Source organism: Stegodyphus dumicola, chromosome 4 (genome assembly GCF_044657685.1).
Source record: "Stegodyphus dumicola isolate Sdum_Otavi_A_Nest chromosome 4, ASM4465768v1".
Lineage (NCBI taxonomy): Eukaryota > Metazoa > Arthropoda > Arachnida > Araneae > Eresidae > Stegodyphus > Stegodyphus dumicola.
Window position 1 is genome coordinate 9,959,103 of NC_140771.1, and position 23,909 is coordinate 9,983,011.

The window sequence follows — 23,909 nt, forward strand, 5'->3', positions numbered from 1 at the left end:
ATTGCGGCAATTATATCAGAATGTTGCAAACTATTGCATGTCTTTTAAATAAAATAGTATATAATCCAATTTGCGTTAAATCTATTAGTATAAGGGCTTAATAAATTTCAAGACTTACCCCTTTGATGATTTTTTTGATGCTGGATTATATTCCGGATAGCTAATAGAAAAATACTAACATCTTTTGTGAATGATTCAACGTAAAATAAATCATACACATGATTTTGATTTTTTTTTTTTTTGTTTTATATTGACATAATATTTACATTTTTAGTTTAAAAGGATAATCATTTAAAGAACAATATCCGATTACAGCCGATTCAAAAACTACCAAAAATCAAGTTCAAGTTCTTAAAAAAATGCTAGTTCTACGGTTTTCGTCTGGTTTCTCTCTGTTGCCAATACGCTCGAATCAATAACTATTTCCCTCTTTTTTTTCTCTTTTACCGTAGTAGTTGCCAACAAATTTAAATTCATATTATCGAACATTTTAATATTATCATTTTTACAAATTACCTTGTTGCTACGTAAAGACACAATCCCTTAGGTACTAGTAAGTAGACAATCTTCATTATTTTCTAAAAATTTTAAACTTTACATTAATATTAAAATAATAAATATTTTTATTGCAGATCATCATCATGCACAGCTTTCATATCACTGTTTCTTAAATTCTTAAATCAAGTCATATTCTATAGTCATACTAGAATTCTATACATTCTACAAATTTAAAAAAAAAATCTTATTTCTCACAATGAAAGAAAATAAACACAACAAATTTGAAACACTAAGCAATGCTTCACACATACATATTATCAATGAACTCATATTATCAAGTGCAATTGAGATAGCAAATACTACGTATTAAAATAAAAAAAGTAAAAGTTATTTATAGGGTCAAAGTTAACAGTTTTGCTACTACTGAGTAGATCGTCGGATTATCGATATTTTTCGGAAAGCATTATCAACATATCAAAACCAAACAGTTAAAAATACAATAAAAAAATCTGATGTGTACACCACATGACTTCCTTGTACGGAATATTAAATTATACCCATTTTTTCTTGCATTTCATTTAAACGTATTGGATTGAATTAAATCTACTTCGCCGACAGCGCATAAACCGCAATAGAATAGATGTATTCTTTAAAATTCACTCTATTTGTTTACCATAGCGACATTCTGCCGCTAGGTTCGCTTAACAGTATTATATTGCGTTCATATTATAACTCAAAATGCACAAAATGTACATCATTTAAAGAATTATCTAATCGTTGCCACATGTTCTATTCAAACACTATAATAAAGCTAGAACGATGTATAAAAGAAATTAAGCAAACAAAACGAAACAAAACAAAACAAAAAAAAAAAAAAAACAGTTTTTTCACAGACGATTGAGTATTTCTCATTCAATTAATTCAGTTCTCACTTCGCGACAAGGCAAAAATACATAAAAACTCAAAATATCTGTATTAAAAATTACGAAGTAAATCTTAAACAAATATTTCCTCGAAAAAATTCCAGAAAGGATAAAGCATGATTTAATTCGCAATAATAAATGAAAGCGTTATCTTTGTTGTTGCGAAGCTAGGTTTCTCTAGATTAGCAACAAATCCACTATCCTGCTGTTTCAAATATAAACAAGCAATGGCCGCCATCAAAAAAATTATTAGGCCAACGGCATTTAAACAACTTTAAAATTGTTGATAATTCTAAAAATATTGCATAGAGATTTACTAAAGGCATAAAAACCTTAACCGGAAGATAAGAAAAACATAATTCAATAATTTTTAAAGCAAAAAATGTACAATTTACAAACATATAAGAGTAAAGAAACTGAGATCACTGAGCCGGGTAACAGAGTGGATATATATATAAATATATTTATATACGTTTGGTGCGGCCGATTGCAACCAAAATACGCGGTGCACATCTACATGTTATAGCAGTCCTATATAGAAAATTTCAACGTTCTGAAGCTACTCGTTTTTGAGTTATGCGAGATACGTACGTACAGACGCCACGAAAAATTCTCCTCAAAATTCATTTTAAAGCAGTTTTATAATTTTTTTGGAAGAAAATAGTATTTTATTCTGTCCTTACGTACAGTTATCACGCAAAAACATCGTTAAATTGCATTCGATAGCGGTCAAAATGGATATTTTCGTTGAAATATGCTGCCTGAAACTTTTCGCGATTACAGTACTTCCTTTTTACTTCGTACAAGGAAGTAAAAAGATGTCTAAAGTATAATTTGCAATTAAAACAACAATGCAAATTTAAAATACACAAAGGACACATTAAACATTGCATATAAAATACGTTACATTACAGCTCGGTATAACATACAGCCTCGCTTTGTCCATGTGCACAACGATCTGTATTCGCTCGAAAAACTTCAAAGAATTGCAAAAACTTGATGTCGATGAACACACCCATCTATTTTCACTAAAAAAAATTACAGACTTGCACGAACTTGGCATTGCTCTCTGCCTTGGCTTTGTCCATGTGCAAGTCGATCTATTTTCACTTAAAAAAAATCAGAGAATTGCACAAACTCGGCATCGCACACAACCTCGGCATTGCGCGCTGCATTGGCTTTGCCCATGTACATATCGATCTATTTTCACTTTAAAAACATCAGAGAATTGCACAACCTCAGCTTTGCCAATCTTCTAGGACTGGTGTGGTGGGGTGTATTTAATTATGGCAAAGCACACTAGGGCTATAGGCACACTAGGGCTCACTAGGATAAGTCTGGTTGCACATTATAATGATCTTATAGCATATGAATTAATAAAGCAATCCGATTTTAAAGCGATGGCTGAGATCTGGATGTTTGAAAATGAACCTATTCAGGTGGAGGGTTTCGAATAGAAAGCGTTTATGAGCACAATACTGAAAATTCGTTCTGAAAACAGATATAAAAAAGCCAGTGATGCGATTACCTACAGGAATCTAAATAGCCTTGCCGATTGTGATTCAATTCAGTTTACCTTAAACCTTAGAAGAAACGGGGCCCGGTGATATATATATATATATAGTCGATATTACAATTAACGGACAGTCGCGTTTTATATTGGCAAGGGTATGCATTCATTTGTTAGATAATTCAGCCGATTTAAAATTGTTTCTCTTTAGTGCGCTTATGAGATACTGAGAGTCAAGTTTGCTAATCGTTGAAGAGTTCAATATGTATATGCAGATGTATTGATTACTGGTGGAAGATTTTAATGTAGATTCGAAAAGAAATGGAAAGGCATTCGATTTCTTAAAAGAACACTTTAATCTGAACACGGTACCTTCGAATTATCCAAGGACACTTACCAACTTTTATACAAGGTGGCTAAAAATTCTCTTAACGCGTGCAGTTATTTCATTGTAACTTTAATAATACTTACAGTTATTTGTTCAAAACGTACGTGCACAGCTTGATACACCTAAACGCCCTACTTTTCACCCGCTGCGGTATCACATGGTGAAAGGCATTGAGCACACTTGCCCCCACAGCATCACTCTCCACATATCACTTCTTCCTGACATATGATTTTAGGATTCCCCCACACTGCATTGTCTGATGTTATAAAAAGTGTGCACTTTGAGGTGAGCAAGGATAAGGGGCTGATGAATTTGGGGACCCACGTCCTACCAACCAGCCAGGGAACCGTTCATTCAAGCATTCCCGAACAGCAAGTGCAAGGTGGACAGGAGCATCATCTTATTGGCAAACAATCTTGTCATTAATGCCCAAATTTGTCATTAATGTCATTAATGCAGTCATTCAACATCTTCAAATAAGTAACTTGGGTCATAGAACCCACAAAGAAGTGTGGGCCAAGGATATCTTCTTCAGTCATCCCCGCCTAAATCTTTGTTCTTCCAAATGATCAAAGTTTGACGACTTGCTGGCTCTTTACTAAACCATTTAAGCATTAAGCTATCCATCACCTTTGTCATATTTTGGTTGTTGTGTTTCCGTTCATAGACGCACACACTTGTCACTAAGCGCTGCTCAAAAGTGAAATCATTATTATATGCTATTATTCTTCACCAAGTACGAAGACAATGAACTGGTCAAGACACATACTTTGTTCTCCTGCCCAAGTAGTCATGTGTCAATCACGTTGAAATTCGCCGTAAGGAGCACTATTGCCATATCAGTGATCAGAATGGAAGATTCAAATCTTAAATATCTTATCATCTTACACATTGTTACACGCATTTAGTTCAGGTGAAAAGGAACTTTTTGGCTACTCTATAGATCTCACATTCACGAGAAATATTAGTACACAGTAATTGAATTATGTTTTTTATTTCTCATATCATTGTCCTATATTGTATAAAATAGTTATGAATGGAAAGTATACAAACATGAATAAAAATATTATTTATATTTTGTTAATAGCAATTTTTTCCGTTTATAACAGCAATTTTTTACAACACTTTTTTTTCAAAAAAAAAAAAAAAAAAAATTACCCGTGTAGTTCGCGAAAGAAACAGTAAATTTACGCATTAAACCCCAGCGGCCGAACTTTAGAACAGACAAACTCTGGTATTTTTTTTTTCTATTTTTATGTGCTTGTTATTTTTCTTTCTGTTTAATATGGTCTTTTATGTGGAATCATTAAAATAGTTTTAATATGAAATCATTAAAATATTTAATTTCAAAAAATACAATTTAAAAATTTAAATCCTTTATAAACAATTTTTAATTTAATACTACATTCTCCATATACAATTTGTTATTCGTACTGAAGTCACTTTGAAAACTATTACATATCTTTATTATATCACTCAGTTTAAGATATTAGGCATTATCATCGAAATGAAAATAATAAATTTTTGGAATAAAAAAGTACCACACCTTTTTCAAAGCGCTCATCAGAAAACAGCATTAGGTCTTTCTTTGTCAGCAAAGCTTCCTTCAATTCTCCAACCGTGTCACAATTAGGGAATCTGCCAGCTACGCCGCTGATGACGATGTCATCCGGGTCAAATCCTCCTGAGCAGTACTCGTGGTAATCTACTTCGGACTGCATCGCAGGAACTGTTGGAAAATTAATGAAGAAGTCTAAACATTTGTAAAAGCCTGAATATAGAACGTCAATAATGCACGGACAAATACAATATCTGATTATCTAGAAACCCAATATTTTCTAAAGATTTCTTGAAATATTACAAGCTGCAGCGAATGAACATCAACGATCAAATCTGTGCAGTCTGCCCGTATTTCCTCAATATAGAGCCAAATGAGCAACTTTTATTTTGTATAAAGCTTATCCAAAAGCAAAGGCACAACGACCAATATTCTGTCAAAATGTTTTATTACATCAAACTTTCATTAAATATTAGTTATATTAGGTAAATATATATCGATATATAGGTAAATATATATGAAAGTGCCGCTATTACAGTTTACGCCTCATAAAAGTGTCTATCTTGCTTTTCGAACAGCATTATCACTCCTTATTTCCCCTAGTCGTTATCGTGGACATACTTTTTTATTTGATTTATTGAGAATACGGCAAAGCACACTAGGGATATCTACCTAAGGGGAGGGATGCCTTCATGGAGAACTTTCTAAGGGAAACTGGCTCGTATACACGTTATACATGGGGGAAACCACGAAAACGCCCATTCCTTCTTTTTTTTTTCAGTAAAGAAACAAGTAAAAACACTGATCCCTATGCCTGGACTAGATGAGGAGTAATTGAAGACTTCTTTCCCCTTTAATTTGTCCAGAAGGAAATTTGTTACTCCTCCATCATTGTCCCAAGAGTTGTAATGGAATAGGTAGGTGCCGTCTTTCATCATTTTTATTCTTTTAGTTGAATGTCGCGTCAAATTCGTGGCAAGATTCATAGCATGTATTCGCAGTAATTTGTCAGAAATTAACCAACGAAAACTCCGTGTCTTTTTGAAAAACCGAAAACCTGATTTTATGGCCGAAACAAAAATTTTGAATTTTTATTGTTTGAAGACTCGTGTATGGTCCCACTGAAATGTTTGTTTCTTGCATTCAAGTGAGTATTGAAAAGACCAAATTTTATCTCCAGCTAGATTCTGCACAGCGTTTAATGAAGCCAAGCACACTGCCCATCCTTTTCGTTTTGAGTTGTCCTGCTACTATGTTCGTCACCCAAATAAGTGCAAATAATTCACACTCTAATCCTTTAGTGACTGCTTCATGAATCAAGGCCTTCAAGATTTGAAGACAGATTTAATGCAAATTTTTAACTATCTCGGGCAGATTACCAACAAATACTTTTCCGAATTTTTGAAAACTATTATCAGAGATTTAATAGGAATTCTTGACATCATGTCATCGCAGTCTGTCAGTTCATAATTTAGCCATAAACAGCTCTAATTTTTCTATGATTTTCAGCTGAACGCTCATCTGTTGCACTGAGAAATAATATAATATCTTACTTTTAAAACTGGCAAGTACTAGGCTTCCAGTCCAAACATATTTTATTCGAATAAGCGATTTTCGTTGAAAAAGTGAAGGTGAGCAATGTTTATTAAATGCGAGAATAAAACAACATATTCAGGCTTTCTGGAAATTTTTCTACTGTATGAAGCAAAATGCCTGTGGTGTGGCTATCTACAGGAATTAAAGAGCACTGCCGTTGTAATTCAGTTCAGTTTACTTTTAAACGTGGAAGAAATAGGAGCCGGTGATATACAGAGCGGTTCAAATCTATATGTCAAAAATGTAAAGGCAGGTGGAGGGGACCTGAATAAGCAGGTTTCGTATAGGAATGTATGTGTGGTAATGTCGCATTAAAGTGCTAGCACGTAAAGCACAGCTTACAATAGGTGCTTGAAAGAGCGGCCACCAACAGCAATATAAGATTCACAGTGGGGGCGCATGGATCGGCCGACTTTAGAAAAGACATCAGGTATGTCGAGCGCATGTCCAGCAGCAACAGACAAGCGGAAAACTAGATCTTCTGCAGATGTGACCGGACCTCGTTCACGAGGCCTGACGTATATCACACACACACACACAAAAAAAAAACAAAAAAAAAAAACAAAAAAAAATCCAAGCAGATTAAATCAGGAGAACGCTGTGGCCAGGGAACTGGTCCTTCCCGTCCTATCCAAAGCTGGCCGTAGACAGCGTCCAGGTGATTCCTGACGTTCCCGCAGAAGTGAACTGAGGTTTCATCGTGCTGGAACCACATTCGTCTGTGAACAGCTAGTTTAGGTAAGACCTCGCTGTAAAATGGCTCCTTGTACATTCTTTGAGCAATTAATTCCTTTCCTTGTGCAGCCCCATACACGAAAAGTATGTCGGAAAGCTCCGCATTGGTGTAACGATACATGCTGCTCCAGATCCGTGCGGAAAATGAAGAATCCAGCCAACAGAGCTCTTTTATACCCCCTTCCCCCCCGCCGTACTTATCAGCGCTATCTACTGGCTCAACGCGGCATTACCGCACACACTGCCTTTACATTTTTGACATGTAGTTTTGTTGACCTATTATCTATGGTTAAACCGATTAACCTAATGGTAAAGGGACAGTGCCCGTGCCCCCCGTCACCTATCACCTATATCTATGGTCAAAATATACATATAGGTCGAATAGACCTATATGAATGGTCGAAATTACAATTAACAGGCAGTCTCGTTTTATATTGGCATTTGTATACATTCATCAATCAGTTAATTCAGATGATTTGAAATTGTTTCTCTTTAGTGAGCTTACAACGTACTCAAAATCAAGATGTGTTGATGAAGATTTCCATATAGTAAAAAGTTTCGATATAGTATGAATTCTTACTTTTGAGATATATTACTTAATTGTTCGCAAAATTTGATTCAAAGATTTTGAGGGTTTGATCTGTAATAGGCACTGCAAAGTGATGTAAGTCAGAAAATTTATTCTAAAATAGGGAGGTGAATTCTTCCCGTAAAAATAAGGATAATTTTTCTTACATTTAATTGATTAACTAAAAATGAACACTCATTCTGATTTACGGGAACTTTATATAAATTTAAGGTTTTATTGAGACCTTTTTCCCTTACTATTGAGACTTGCGGCTGCTTTTCTAATCTCGGAACTCTTTCCATAAAATTCCTTAGCACGTCGACTGCCACGAGAGTTTGTAAGAAAATATCCTTTAGGCTACGAACACTGCTATACCATGCGTCAATTGTTTCCGATGCTAGCAATTTAGAAAGTCTAGAACGAAACATTTGAAGACCTGCATTCAGTTTAAAATCTTTCCTCAACAATAAGCATCCAAGAAAGGGTGTAAGATTCGAAAATTATTTCTTTTTTACCACATATTTTTTCTGTAGTGATATATGGCTGAATTTTTTTTTTTTTTTTTTTTGTTTTTGTTTTTTTGTTTTGTTTTGTTTCAAAACCGTTGCCCCAACTTTTTGCAATGCCTAGAAAAGAAAAATGAAATAGTGATTTTTAAGTGAAACAGTGTAGAAGAAATCTGCTGCGAGGTTTATAAAAATTCTAATAATAGCGATGAGGTACAGTCCAAATTTTTCAGAATGATAATTATAAACAAAATTACATCTTCAGATACTGAATCAAATACTGATAAATTGCAGTTATAATAAATGTGGTGTTGATACTACTGATCATATTTTACAAGAAATCGTTGTTTAGGAAGAAAGCAACGTTGATACCGAAGAAGCACGATTCAGTTTAGTGAACGGAAAGGAATTTAACTTTAAACAACAATTATTTTCGTTTGTTTCCTTCAAAAATCAACAATCACTTTTCAAATACCTACCTTTACCTCGTAAGTACTCAAGGAACTGTCACCCGAATACGGATAAGGCGGCCTGACAGAATTTTTGCCGTCACCCGGAAGTAAGAGTGTTGAAAGAACTGATAGTTGAAAACGCATGTCTTCTATTAATATTTAAGGAAATGAGGTTTATATCTATCTTTTGGGAACCTGCTGAATACTTTTTTTTTTTTCTAAAATGGGGTCAAAATGTACATATACAAAATTTCACGTCATTGAAACAATAGCGTTATTTTCTAATTCATGTACTTAAAGCCTTGAACAATAATTTAGAAGTTAGCTCTTAGCAATTAAAGTCTGAAATTCAAAATTCTAAATGTTGCAGCTTTCTTCGTTGTTGTATGAAAGTAACAGAAAAATATAGTTCCTCATGAAATAATAACCTACTTTCTGAAATAAAAATTGAAAAATATACGTACTCTATTCTTATTCAGAAAGTTCTTCAAACTATTTCGTTTCCTTATTGAAGTTGATCTGGTGTTTACTCGCCCGTCAGAGTAGCCTATTCTTTCTGCGATGTATACATACGAGCAAAAGTACTAAAGAAAGAAAATCAAGTTTTATTAGAGCATTTTCTTCAGAAAATAAGTACAAGGTGTAAAAAATTAATACCGAAATGCATCTTTAATGCTAAATACGTAAAACTCTGTTCTAACTTATACTGCTCTTTCAACGAATCTTCTTGTGTATCTATAATCATATAACATGACTGTCCCATTTCCAGATTTGAATCATTTCCGGAATTCCATTCTTGAACGTGCGTTCAGGAGCACTGTTAAGCATATGTACTCCATTCTGTCGGATACATTAAAAAATCTTGACGCTGTAAGTTTAACTTTTAATTTTAGAAATAACTTTAAATCACAGAAGACTAAGGGAGGTGAGTATAGATGAAATAATTGAATAATCTCTTCTTTGGAAAGGATGTCTATCACAAGAAGAACATGTGACATGTCTCAGTCAGGCACAAACTTCGCAGAAATCTTTATCAAAAGCTTCTCTGCAGAAATTAGTCTAACTGTTTAGAGGTTAATTTCAAGCTCTTAGACTATCAGTCACACATTGTCGGATAGTACAATACAATACTCACACTGTTATAATTTAAAGGCCATTTTTGCTGCTTTCGGCTGCCTGCCTCTATGGTGATCCACCAGATCTTCTCACCTGGCTTTGAATCCTTTATGCCACCTACATCCACTTGACGGTTTCATAGTATATTTGCCGTCTGCCGCTTTCAACAGTTCTAAAGTTTAAGTAGTTTCTTTTAGTATTAATACAAAATTGAACTTAATACGCTGTGCTGAATTTTAGTCATTCATAATTAGGTTAAAGTGCTCTTGAAGATATGCACTACCTTCCCAAAAAGTAAATTAAAACTCTAACAGCTTGAAGTTTGTGAGCAATATATATGCATGAATTTAACAAATATTCTCTATTCGTATAAAGCTAATATAAATTTAATTAAGAAATTTTAATTGCAAAAATAAAAAATTAAAATAAAATCAATTATTGCTGCGAACTAATTTACAATATCATTTAAATTCTAAGAGCATATGTAAATTAAGTGCACGTATGAACCACGAAAGCATGTAAAACCATGAAAAAACATATAATATTCCAAAACATTAATCTTAAAACTTTTTTAAGGAATTTTTAAGACCAAGTTAAATTGCATAAGTGAATAATTGTTGAGCAGGCAGGAAACAGGTTTATTATTATATATATTTGAATTTAACAAACATTCTAATTTGCAAAAGCAAATTTAAAGTTAATTAAATTTTAAATAATGAAATTTAATTGCAAACAAATAAAGGATAATATATTAGCGGTCTCTATTTATAAAGTTAGCAAAAACACACTACTTAATATCACTTAGATTGGCAAATGCTGCTCCACTCTCCAAATACAAATATAGTTAAATTAAAACTTACTATTTACTTGCCTTTTTAGTATTATTTGTGTATTTTTTATGGATAATATCTAGTTTCTTTTTGATTTATATGCGTAATTCGTGTCGGGGAAGTTTACTGTAGGCAAGAGTTTCTAAATTACTTTCGTTTTCTACTCTTAATTAACTTTTTTTTATTTTAATTCTAGTCATTTACTTGCTAATTTCTCAAAATTCCACTTGTTTAAATTTCTTTTTAGTAATTCACAACATTTGGTTTTACTTTTGGTTTTGACTTTTACCCTTGCCTACATGGATGACGAAACACGAATTGAATTATTGAAGAGTTAGGTTTGGAGGAAACTTTCCCTTGATAAGTCTGTCTCCAACCTGCTCAAAAATTGTTCATTTATTCATTTTTATTAATTTTTTAGAATTAAAAAATTTTTTGGAATTATGTATTTATTCATGGATTTTGATACTTGCACTTGATTTACATGTGCTCTCAGAATTTAAATGATATTGTAGATTAGTTCTCAGCAATAATTAATCATTTATTTGTTTGCAATTAAATTTCATTATTTAAAATTTAATTAACTTTAAATTTGCTTTTACGAATTGAATGTTTTTTAAATTCAAATTTCATTCCTTGCAGCATTGGCGCAAGTGAATTATTTAAATTTAATTTAACTTTACATTTATTCTTTTTAAACAATTATATATATATATATATATATATATGTAATAATAAAATTCCATAGTCAAGAATACACTTAAAATTCTAACTGTATGTTCTTTTCATTTTTAATGGCGACGTTCTCTTATTTGAAAATACGTGGAATTAAATCCACAGCCCCGTAGTCAAGTTATTTTTCCCGCCTTTTCTACGCGTACAGTTATAGAATGTTCTGGAAATATTTAAAGCGAACTGGATTGGCTGACAAGGCTGAGGTCATTTCTTGGAAGCTCCGCCTTTCCAGAGGCTATAATAGGACTCGCAAAGGAATATCGGTGGCTTTTTCTTAAATGTCACGATGCAGTAAACTTCATACAAAAAGTTATTAGTAATTCTTTTTATTTACTCCGGATATCTGATTTTGTAACTATTTCTCCTGAATAATAATAAATGGATCCTATTTTTTAAACTTATCGTCTGATAATTTAAGCTACGACTAAAGCTGGTACATCACATATACATACATATATATATATATATATATATATATATATTATACTATTATTTAGTATATATTAACTAAGGAGATATCATTTATGGTTAATGCTTTTCTTTCTAACTGTTACAAAGTCTTTAATATACTAATGTGTCCATTTTAATATTTCATTAATGGTTTAGTTAATGAATTGTAAATATAAGCTGAAAACGGCGAAGAATACTTTCAGGAAAATCATTCTTTCTGATATATTTCTGTGGCATAAAGATTAGCGCATGAGCAGAGTTGACATGGCTTCGCTTTGCGGTGAGGGCAAGGTGAATATTTTGAAAGATTTCGCTGTGAAACTTGTAATGTTTTCAAAAGGGTGCCAGAATTAGAAATAGTTAAGTTGTAAAATTCGTAACCAGCTTATATTGGTCTATCGAAATGTCATCTTCTCCCCACGGTTGCTTGGACGCAAGGAATTAAACACATCCCTTTCATGCAATCTTGAGATCACAATACCATTCCGGTAATTGAAAGAACAAAGTTTGAATATTCAACTAAATATTACGAAACATGTTAAGACCAAAAGAAATCACGTTTTATTGCTATGCTTAGTTTACTGAGCAAGCTAAGTGTTCACATGAAGATCCTCCTTATTTCGCATTTTAACAGTTACTCATTTCAATACTCGAGTTCATCGCAGTAGTGGCAACGGAAACTAATTTCACCACTAAATGATTGAATCAATATTGCAACCACTAAATGATTGAATCAATATTGCAACCACTAAATGATTGCAATAGTATGAGTAGACGCTCAATCCCGGAACGAATTATATTGTTTGCTGGAAGAGTCCAAGATTTGTAGGCATGGTACGTGAAAGTAGGGATGAGCTAAGAGGAGAAAGGAAAAGGGATTTTGAGTACAGGGAATTTCAGTCGTTCCGGGATTGAGCGCCTTAATAGGCGCTCCTGCTTTGTGAGGGTAGCTAGCGTTTCGTTAGTAAGTGCATTATTTACTATTCTTATTGATTGTCTGCCCTTTTTTTTACAGTTACAATTTTCTACAATACCTTAAGTAAATAAAAACTTTACAGTTATGTATTGTAACCTCATGTAATACTCTGGTACTTTACCGTAATAAGAGTTATAATAAATATTAAATTTCGTTGGAAAAAACAAAATTATGTAATTTCGCCAAAACGTTATGCCTTTAAGCAAATTTTAAATAAGCATACAATTTTACATTGCAAATACGTATTTCTCTACGAAATATTTCCATTCCACGATCTAATTATTTCCGTTGGTGTGGTGTATTTAATTATGGCAAAGCACACTACGGCTATCTGCCTAAGGGAAGGGATGCTTTCGTGGAGGACTTTCTAAGGGAAACTGGCTCGTATACACGTTACACATGGGGAAAACCACGAAAACACCCATGCAGCTAGCCCGTTCGCGAGATTCGAACCTCGGACCGAACTACCAGTGTTCAGCGACTTTACCGCTCGGCCGCTGGTGGCCTTTATTTCCGTTGGAAACTATTCCGGAACCTTTCCTTTCTATTCATCTCACCTGCGTATATTGAACTCGCCCAGCTAACAATAGCAGGCGTTCCGAGATTGACGGTCTAGTCAATAGTATGTGCTACAGTTAATTTGATGCTTGCAATGATTTAATATTGCATATCTACTTTCGTTTGTAATTCCTGTGCATGTAGCACATGTGTAGTTTGCAACTGTCTGATTGTTTACATCTTGGAAAAATTTAACTATTTAAAAAATAATCTTTTCTAAAAATCATTCTAATTGTACTCTAATTTTTTTTAATTTTTTATTTTTAAAGATTAACGTATCCGTTAGATCCTACAATCGGTTTGATACATTTAAGGCACACATTATTTTTTTTTCATATTTTTAAGTTACTTATGTGTTTTTTAGCTACCCGCCCCCCCCCAAATCTCCAATCAAAATATTTGTTGAAAAATAACCGCATTTGGTTTGGATTATTTGAATTATGGCAAAACAAATTAAGGCCATCTATCCAAGGCACTGGTTCTCATCCTTTTTTTCTCCATGCACCCCTTTTACCGCTGCTAGACGGTCATCCGGCTTATCCTTTCCAAAACTCGAAAAATGCATACACATTGATTTAAATTTAGGTTATTTTTGAATGTGCTTCAGAAACTAAACAAGGAAAAGTATACAAAATGTTAATAAATACCAAAAATTGAATAAAGGTAGTTTTTTATACTCGTAAACTAAAACCAAATACTAAGCTAATTAAAACTAAATATTAAAAGGCTGTCCGCATTCTCTCCTGAAACTATGAAATTCCCTTTGGTTTAGAACTTTTGGTTCTCTATCTTTCTACCTATTCTTTTGGAACTCTATAAGGCAGGGTTTCTTAAACATTTTTCAGTCGCAACCCATTTTTGTCACTGAGATTTTTTTCGCGACCCCCAGGACCCCATAATATTTGCAAATATTTTGTGGGACCTCATAAGCATTGCGCAAATCCGAAACACGCGGGCGTGAAACGTCAATGTCACTTGTACTGTAATATACTATTGCAGTTTTAGATCATTAATTTCTAATTTTAACACATAGAGAAATGTAAAAATTTTAAATAAGTAACAGACGAAATTTTTGCGCCAAAAATCGCCGCTACACAAAGCCAAAATAACAAGACAAACAACTGCACAAACTCGGTATCTATGTACACATCGACTTATTTTCAATTAAAAAAAGTCCCCGAATTGCACAAAAATGGCATTGCGCACTCCTTTGACTTTGTCCATGTACACGTCGACCTATTTTCACTTAAAAAAAATTCCTCGCATTGCACAAAAATGGCATTGCGACCTCTTTTAACTTTATCCATGTACACGTCGACCTATTTTCACTTAAAAAAAATCCCAGAATTGCACAAACTTGCATTGCTCACTCTCTTTTCTTTGTCCATGTACACATCGATATATTTTCACATAAAAAGTCAAAGGAGCACCAAATTCTACAATATAAGCAAACAAAAAATACATAATCTCAATAAAATACATTTTAAACCAAACAATAAAATAACATAAAAAAAGAAAAACATGTTATACATTTAAGCGCTACCAAAAGCAAATATTCACTTACCGTGATTTTCGAGTTCGCTTCGTACACCCAGAGCCACGTGAAAATCAAAATACCAATCATATTCAAATAACTTTTTTTCAAACCAGGTACTCTTTCTGATCGAACGCTTCACATAGTGACCATCTGAACCTTTCTTCCTACAAACCCATTCAAATCCATCTAAACGGTTTTTACGTTCGAGTCATATCCTTCCTACATTACTTACGTTTCTTTTTCTATTCTTTTTTAGATTATACTTTTCATTAAAAATTATCAGTGAAACTTTATAAAAAATGATTTATTAATGACTTTTGTTAGTTAACAATGTCAGTTTAAAATTCTATTAAGGGCTACAAGTTGCATTAATTTTCTGTGCTTAAGTTTCCATTTTACGTTTTCAGCAAATGCTTATTAGTTAATAAAAAATATGAAAGTAAAATTATCCTTATACCCAGCTTGCGCTCACAAATGATTATGCGAGTATAACATTTACAATTATTAAAGCCTGAAAAACGCATGTCTACGATGTTATCGTCATGCGATGATTTGTAGGTACTTTAATTTTACCTCGATATTTTTAAACTGCGAAGTTTTTCAGCCGCTTTATTTTTTGACGACGATATTTTGTACCACGATGTTTTAGAACTGCGATGTTTTCTCTTTGCTTTATTTTCTTCCACGATGTTTTGTACCACGACGTTTTCGCCTTGCGTTGTTTTCTCCGCGACGTTTTCGTCCGCGATGTTTTTGCCGAGATGTTTTCGGCGGACATTAAGGGAAGGTACATCGTAGCGAAGCTCATTTCTTTACTTGTACGGAAAAAAAACCACGAAAATGCTTGAACAGCCAGCTCTTTCATCGAGATCTGAAATCAGGTCGTTCAGCTACGGGATCACTGGCATTAAGTATATGGAGAATCATTCATTTCAAACAAGCGTACTTCGAGTTTTAGCTATGTACCTTTACTTAATAAATCATAATGGGTAATACTCGTGGCATTGAAAGTTATGCTTTCTAAACCTTTTTCCTATTAGTTTAAGTGAATTTAATTTTTCATAACTCAAGAGCCGCTTATATATATATAATGAATCCTATGATTAAAATGCAATTTAAAACTATTAATTCACGGTAATATGAATGCGGTTTAAGAAACCCAAATTGATAAATTTATTTCTGTGCATAATCATTAAAATTAGATATAGTGGTAAAGAAAGATTTATCTTATATTTAAATTATGATTTTTTTCGCTTAGAAGTGCGAAACCAGGAATGAAGCAGTTATCACTATCATCTGCAACATGTGACATAAAAGGCTTTACCTCATGTATGAAATATTATCGCCCGATGTCAACTTGTAAAATTCAACAAGAAGAAGGTTTACGGAATCTTCCCACTCTTCTAAAAATGGATACATCAGAATAGTCTTTTTTAAAAAATTTTAAAACTAAATAAATAAAATAAAGGTAAAATGTCTTGTACTCACTGCTATCTCCTTCAGATGACGGGAATTAAGAGAAAAAAATTATACATAACTTATTTCTTATCTGCATTTGATTGGTTAACAGAATTAAATATTAATTATTTCACCTCCTTTTTTTTATAAAAGCAGACATTGTCCTAGTTTTTATATGAGTTAATTCATATACTATATCGATTATGAGATTAAATCTGCGAATGCTAGAAAAAGAGTTTATAAAACTGGAACTACTTTATTTCCACGCGTACATTTCCCACATTTTTACTATTTTTTAGCAATAGAGATACGAAATATTTACGAATTTGTATATTTTTTTTCATTCTTACAATGTACTTTAATTAATAAATGAAATCACGATTTCATGAGACATTAAATATTCAGAAATTTAGCGCACATGATTTTAGCAATTCAGAATTTTAAAGTAAGCAGCATGAAAGTAGTGCTTTTATGCTAGGTTCAAATAAAAATAAAATTGAATGAAATAACTTTTTGTACAAATGAAAACTGAACAGAAATAATTAAATGTAACAATTAACGTTCCTGTTAGAATAAAAAAGTACAATAAAATGCTCAATTTTCTTGGTCTCGTCTTTAGGTGTATCCAATACCGCAGATTCGCAAACGTCATCATTTTCAATATCTTGTCAGAGTAAATCATAATGGGTAATACTCGTGGCATTGAAAGTTATGCTTTCTAAACCTTTTTCCTATTAGTTTAAGTGAATTTAATTTTTCATAACTCAAGAGCCGCTTACATATATTTTTTATTTTTTTTAAACGGCCGTTTTATTTTACGGCTCAGTTTTACTCCTAAATTAACTCCTAAACGGCCGATTTTTAATGTAATTCCTGAACTTCTAGTTATAACTGGCTCCAGGTATTCACTCTGCTTAAAAACATTGAATTCCATCTTTGAATGGGTTTATGTGAAATGCTGCAAGATGTTTAAGTTCCCAAGAATCACAGCCTATTCCTTTTCGTAGATAACTTTCTTCAATCTCGTCTAATTTAATTTGGGTGCATTTATCAACTATAGAACGCCCAGATATTATTAGTATTTTCCGAAAACTATCTCCAGAAAACAAGACTGGGAAAAATAAGCCCTTAATCTGCATAATTTCTGCAATAAAATAGTAAGTGAACCGCCATAGAATGTTAAGTTATTCTGCTTTAAAATATTAAGTGAATATTAAGTCAGTACTATTTAAGAAAACATATTTTCCTTTCAAAAGGATATTTTTTCAGTCCCCAGTTCTTTCCATTTACTTCGACCGCTATCAAAAAATTCTAATATGTATATTATACTACTTCTATATATTATCACAACATTTCTGTGGATTGCAGTCCTTAAATGCCTATCTAGTTTGTGCTATTATTTAGGAAAGATCTGTTTGAAAATCTGCCTTCAGTGTTATGGAATACAACTAACAAACAGAACGCAGTTTTAATTAAAATATATGTTTTTCAGATGTATTAAAATATATATGAGGGAAGTATTTTTTTTCTCTTACGGATATTTTAAATGTTACTGAGATATTTTAATAATCTAACCAAAAAATTTTCGTTTCAAATAAATCACCTTACTTCAGCTACTTAAAGAGCCTTACAGAAGTAACTGTATATAAAAATGCCGAAATATATCTATGTTAACAGAGAATATTTCATTAATTTCAATCTGATGCACTGGTTTTAAATACAATATACGAAAATCTGGATTTATAGACTCTCACCGATCGTCATCTCGAATGACAACGCGTTCCAAAACCTTCTACAGATTAACATGTTCACGCCGGCGCGGGCCACCGGTGGCCAGCACTAGTCTATCTCATCGGGCGGCGCGTACCACCGGCGGCCCGCACTAGTCTGTCTCATCGGGCGGCGCGTACCACCGGCGGTCCGCACTAGTCTGTCTTATCGGGCGTCGCGTACCACAGGCGGTACGCATTCGATTGTGTTATTAGATTGCTTCTATTGATATTTCTTCTTCTATTGATAGATTCATCAGCCGAATCACTTATTTCCATATCCCCGTTATCTATTATTTTATTATTTTTATTTTCCATATCCCCGTTATCTATTATTTTATAATTTAAAAAAAAAAAAATTCTAAGTGCCTTTCTAGTTATACTTATAGGCAGAAATCTGAGGTTAAGATGAAAAACACCGCCCGAGTTACACAACTTGCAAAATAAGCACTCACTACACTATTAGCAAACGTACAACTCGTATGCAGGTTTGAACAGGTAATAATCGCCGCCGCCAGATGAAATGCGGCAAAAATTCGAACGCCGCCTCACGGCGAAGAACATAAAAATTGGCCCCTGCGTGAACGTGTTAAGTTAAAAATTAAAAAGGAAAGCAATGTAAAAGTGTAAAAAGCCAATAAGGATAGCCTGTGTTTAAAGACGACGGAATCATTAAAGGAGGCCACCGGCAGCAGAGGAATAAATTTTCTGAACAACTGGAAGTTCAGTGTGGGGTTTGAATCACGGTGAACGGGCTCTCTGTATGGACGTTTTCGTGGTTTTTCACCTTGTGAAACGTGTATGCGATCCAGTTTCCATAGGAAGTCCTCTACGAAGGTATCTTTCCATTAGTATCCTCAAGTGCTTTGCCATAATTAAATAAAACCAAAACCAAACCAAAGGTCACGTGAGATGGGCTTATTGTTCCATAAATTCGCAGCATATGTATACATTGTGAATGTTAGGCTAAGCTACAGTATTTTCCGCAGCCTAGACCATCAGTACAGTTTTCACGCAGCATAAAGTAATTACTTCAAGCCATACTATATATTCATCATTTTAATTAAAATTAAAATAAAACTAAACAGAAATCATTAATTTTAATATTTGCAATTTATTATAAATGCAACCTTAAATCTACGTTCTTTTTGAAACTCTTAGATGCTATTCTCGTATTGTCAATTTAAGAAGTATCAATTTTTGTAGACAGAATTCAGTGAAATTAGAATTTTCTTGACATAAACATGACCTCAGACATTTTATTTTTAATTCAGCTTAGAAAAACTTTTCTCAGATTTTAAATTACGTCCAAAAGAGCGTTTTTTTAACATTTTATATGTTTCCTTTATTTATTAAATTTCACGTTCTTCGCACTTAAACCATAAAATTCAGTTCAAGAGCAATATCGCAAAATAGTTTTAAACTGAGCATATCTTTAGAATTTCCGATACAGAGTCTCACGAGTTGGAGATAAAAAAAATTTTTTTTTTCTTTGGTACAACGTTTCCATTGCTCGTTTTAAAATCCTTGAGTTTGTTAATCAAAAATTCGTTAAAGTTTTACAAAATATGAAATCGATAATAAAACAAATTCCAAGTTTCAAATTTGGGCTTCCACATGCCCATATTCACAGTAGGATTACGTTATTCAAAGTTCGACGGCTCTATGTACCGTTGTTTTATCACAGTGTGAGAAATATAAATACACTTATGCAGATTTTTCATTGTTTAATTTCTTCAAATATAATGCAGGACTCTAACATTTGGTGGCAACAGTTTGAAAAGTGAAACGGACATTTATAGTGAACCGACGCAAAATCGTAAAACGAGAATAATAGTTCTTTAGGTGAAAAAGCCCCTTTGGACTAATAAATAAAATTCTTTTGCTCTTTATACTATTCCGCAAATAAAATCCTGTGAACTGCCCAATACTATGATGATCGCTTAAGTATTAATAACAAACTGATGCCTGCTCATTGAAACAGCAAACTGCAAATTTTTGCTGTTTTGGCATTAATGAACTCCTATCCTAGATTCAAGATCATAAAGACATGACCAGTGTACCACACCTGAGCTTCTCAAATCGTTATTTCACAAAAGAAAGCGCTTTTGACTAAAGAAATCATGTTCAGACTGTGTTTTCCGAATTTTTTGAAGCTTCGTCAGAATATTATAATTGAACGTTTTATCTTTTGTCTAATCGTGATACTTTTGAATACAGGCTAAATATTTTTATCAAATTCTAGTCTCAACCGTTGAAGGCCTTGATGCCCACTTCCCTGTAATAATCAAGAATATCCTGCTTCTTTTTGAAAGTTGTTCAAAAATTGTCTTGCCACCTACCATACTTAAAGATTCAGTTTTGTGTTTTGATATTTTATATCTGTATCTTTACCATGATATTGCAGCTGATAACAAAAATTTGGTTGGCTCCCTCCGAAAATCAGCGGCTAGGCAGTTGCCTATGCCTATGTTGTCTATGTTTGAAGCCGTGCCTAAGTAACGTGATGCACTATTATAAGCAAATACATTAATAAAGAAAAAACTATTTTAAAAGAACAAGAGAACTCACCTTTTCAGGAGGATGACGGAAATTGAAAATGAGACTGAAAAAAACCTAAAAATCATTTATATACGCAATTAGCTTAAACGTCTTCTAAGCACTGAAAAGTCAATTACATCGTTTAATGATATATGTAATTCACTTAAAAGTATTCTAAGTTAATTACATCTCCTGATAATCGCTCAGCGTCAAATAACTTCCTCCTTTTTAATGAATTTTCCCCGAGTATTTAGGAAGGCTTTCTCCATAGAATTTGAGAATGATATTTTATATTTGGGCGTAACTTTCCTAGAATTGTTTGTGCAGTTTATGTATGTGACGGAAAGTCGCACGTCATGTTTCAGAAATCAGCTTGAAAGCAATTAAGCTATAGGTGCTTTTACGTTATCACTCCATTTAGAACACGCGAAAACACAGATCGAATTCATTATTTCATATTTTAGATGCTTATGATAAAAACAACATTTCACATACATGGTGATATCATTCTAGTGATATCAATACCCCTAGAAATCCGTCGTTAAAATTCAAATTCGGTAATTGATGGGATAGTTTCATCCTGATTTTCATTTTAATAGAAACAAGCAGGATGGCATGCTTCTTCCTCGCATAATAATATTTTAAGCAGATAGATGCTTCCTTGCATCTATCTGTTTAACAATAATATGTTAAGCAGATAGAACACGCAGACTACAGGAAAAAAAAATATGTTAAGCAGATAGATGCTTCCTTGCATATATCTGCTTAACATATTATTTTAAGAACATGAATGTAGCCGCAATGTCTTAGAAACTTCCAACTGCGCTCATTAATCTTATTTCAGTTTACATAAATTTGTTTTATCAAGTGTTTTATTTGAATTCTGAAATCAAAAGTAGATTCTTCATTTATCATGGCTAATTATATATGCGTGCACAGCAAGATCTTGTTAATACACGTGTTACATTTTTTCCAGTAGTCGAATTTGAAAACTCACGCAAACTCAAAAACAGTAATTATTTCTAAAACAACATTCTTCCATAAACAAACAACATTAATTGGTTTGTGATTTTGCAAATCCTTTGCGACATAAGTCATACTGTCTTACATTTTGTTATAACTGAAGCAAATGGAATCAAAATCAATAATTTAATAGTTTTGGCTGTCTCGAACACGAAGCATTCAGCTAATGCTGTAGTGCTTCATCTTCAGTGTTCGCAACGCCAGGCTTCTAATAATCACGTTTTCCAATAAGAGTTTCTATTAGAATTAACAGGCCATCTTGTCTTTTTCTTATTTATTCAAATAAGACACTAACATACACTATTTACAAATTAGAATTATTTTAAGACAGTACATTTTAATTGTTTTTCTCTGAAGTTCCGTTTTTACTCTCCTCAGAGCGGTTCCAATCTAGCCTCGTTCCCGGAACTCAATTACAGAAAAAGTAAAGGAAGATGCCCGCCATCTAGTGGCAAGAATGTGACATCCTCCCACCTTTTGATTTTACCTCGATAAGATGGAAAAATCAAAACAAAATTTATCAATAATCAAACAAAAATTCAAGTACAACTTTCACAAATATGAAAAGTAACTAATGCTCTAAAATTAATACTTACAAAGAAGGATTACACATCTAAATATTTTCTGCATTACATTCATACCATATCCAGATAACATGTTCAAATTGACTACTGTTAGGACAATTAAATTTCTAAAATACTGAAATGAAACAAAAATTAGTATAGCAATTTAGAAATATGTAACAGGTTTTACAGTTTTACGTCCATATCCAGTTTGATAGTTCATATCACTGTCACACTTATCGGCAGAGTTCTTTCTATTCATGGTAAAGTCACTAAACAAGTTAGGTCTATCAAGTTTGAGAGGATAAATACGTTTCACAGGTCTTAGGAGTTCACCCGTTGCAGTTTTCACTTTGACAACACGTACTTCGTTGTCTTTCCCAGGATATATTTCTACAACACGACCTATTGGACAATCTATTCTCTTCTTGTTGTCGCTGCCAACAAACACCAAATCATTTTGTTGATAGTCCGAGTAGATCGTTTAGATGGTTTTTGCACTAGGATAGCTAAATATTCATCACGAAATCTTTTGCGAAAATGTTCTCTTAAGTTCTGTAAGAACTTGTATCTTTTTGTCAGATTGATGGTATCTAGGTAGTAGAAGTCAGGCACTCCGACGCCGTGCACATCTTGTAGAAACATTGAAGGAGTTAGTGCAGTAAGATCATTTGGATCTTCTGAAAGGTACGTAAGGGGTCTTGGGTTAATTACTGCTTTGATATCACAAAGTATAGTCAACATTTCCTCGTAAGAGACACAGGATTTTCTGAGAACATTTCTCAACATCTTCTTCACTGTTTGTACCAACCTTTCCCACCATGAAGCAGTTGGGGGATTAAACTTCCACTGTATTCTCATACTAGTTGAATGACATTCTATTTCTTTCCAATCTATCGATCGTAACAGCTTTTCAGTTCCAACGAAATTAGTGCCATTGTCGCTGTAAATAATACTTGGACGACCTCTTTTGGCAATAAATCTCCTTAATCCCAAGATGAACGCATTTGTTGATAAACTTTCTATCAGCTCAAGATGTATCGCGCGATAGACTGCGCAAGTAAAGAGCAAGATCCATGCCTTTTTTTCTTTCCTTAAATAAAGAGTATCGGCTACATCGACTCCGGTCACTTCAAACACCAGAGCATCTCTAACTCGATCTTTAGGAAGAGGTGCTGGAACAGTCTCTATATTCTTTGCGCTATATCTTCTACAGCGAACACACTTCATAAGAACTTTACGTACTGTTTTTCTTCCTCTCAGGACCCAGAATTTCTGTCGAATATTGGCTAGTACGAATTGCACACCAGCGTGGAAAAGTCGCAAATGGTAATCTAAAATTAACCTATGAACTAAGTCAGGATTTGAGGCCAATACAATTGGAAAGAGAAAATTTTCTTCTTCCTCTCTTCTAGTAATCTTGGTCTTTAACCGAATAAGGCCATCTGAGTCAAAAAAGGTACAAAGGTTTCTAACTTTAAGTTCTTTGCCAAATGCTTCTATCTGTATTATCTTGCATATTTTCTTTTCTACGGTTTCTATCTCAGGGACTGTGAGTTCTCCTGATTGTTTAGAATCTGGTCTTCTGCAGTTGTTGATAAATCTGCATATCCAAGCAG

At 33.3% G+C, this 23,909-nt stretch overlaps 1 protein-coding gene across 2 annotated transcripts in view; it reads right to left on the reverse strand.

Moving 5' to 3' along the window:
- Positions 1-20,753, reverse strand: part of LOC118187786 (fatty acid synthase-like) — a 171,565-nt gene extending 150,812 nt beyond the window's left edge. Inside the window, exons 1-3 of one of the 2 annotated variants that reach the window (XM_085814529.1) lie at positions 20,735-20,753; positions 9,199-9,318; positions 4,866-5,048 (exon numbers count right to left, since the gene is read on the reverse strand). In XM_085814529.1, the coding sequence (XP_085670655.1) occupies positions 4,866-5,040 (175 nt within the window). In that variant the 5' untranslated portion in view covers positions 5,041-5,048; positions 9,199-9,318; positions 20,735-20,753. Of the gene's footprint in view, positions 1-118; positions 262-4,865; positions 5,049-9,198; positions 9,319-20,734 lie in introns of those variants that run through there. The other variant, XM_085814530.1, reaches the window with a different exon arrangement.
- Positions 20,754-23,909: the final 3,156 nt, after the last annotated feature.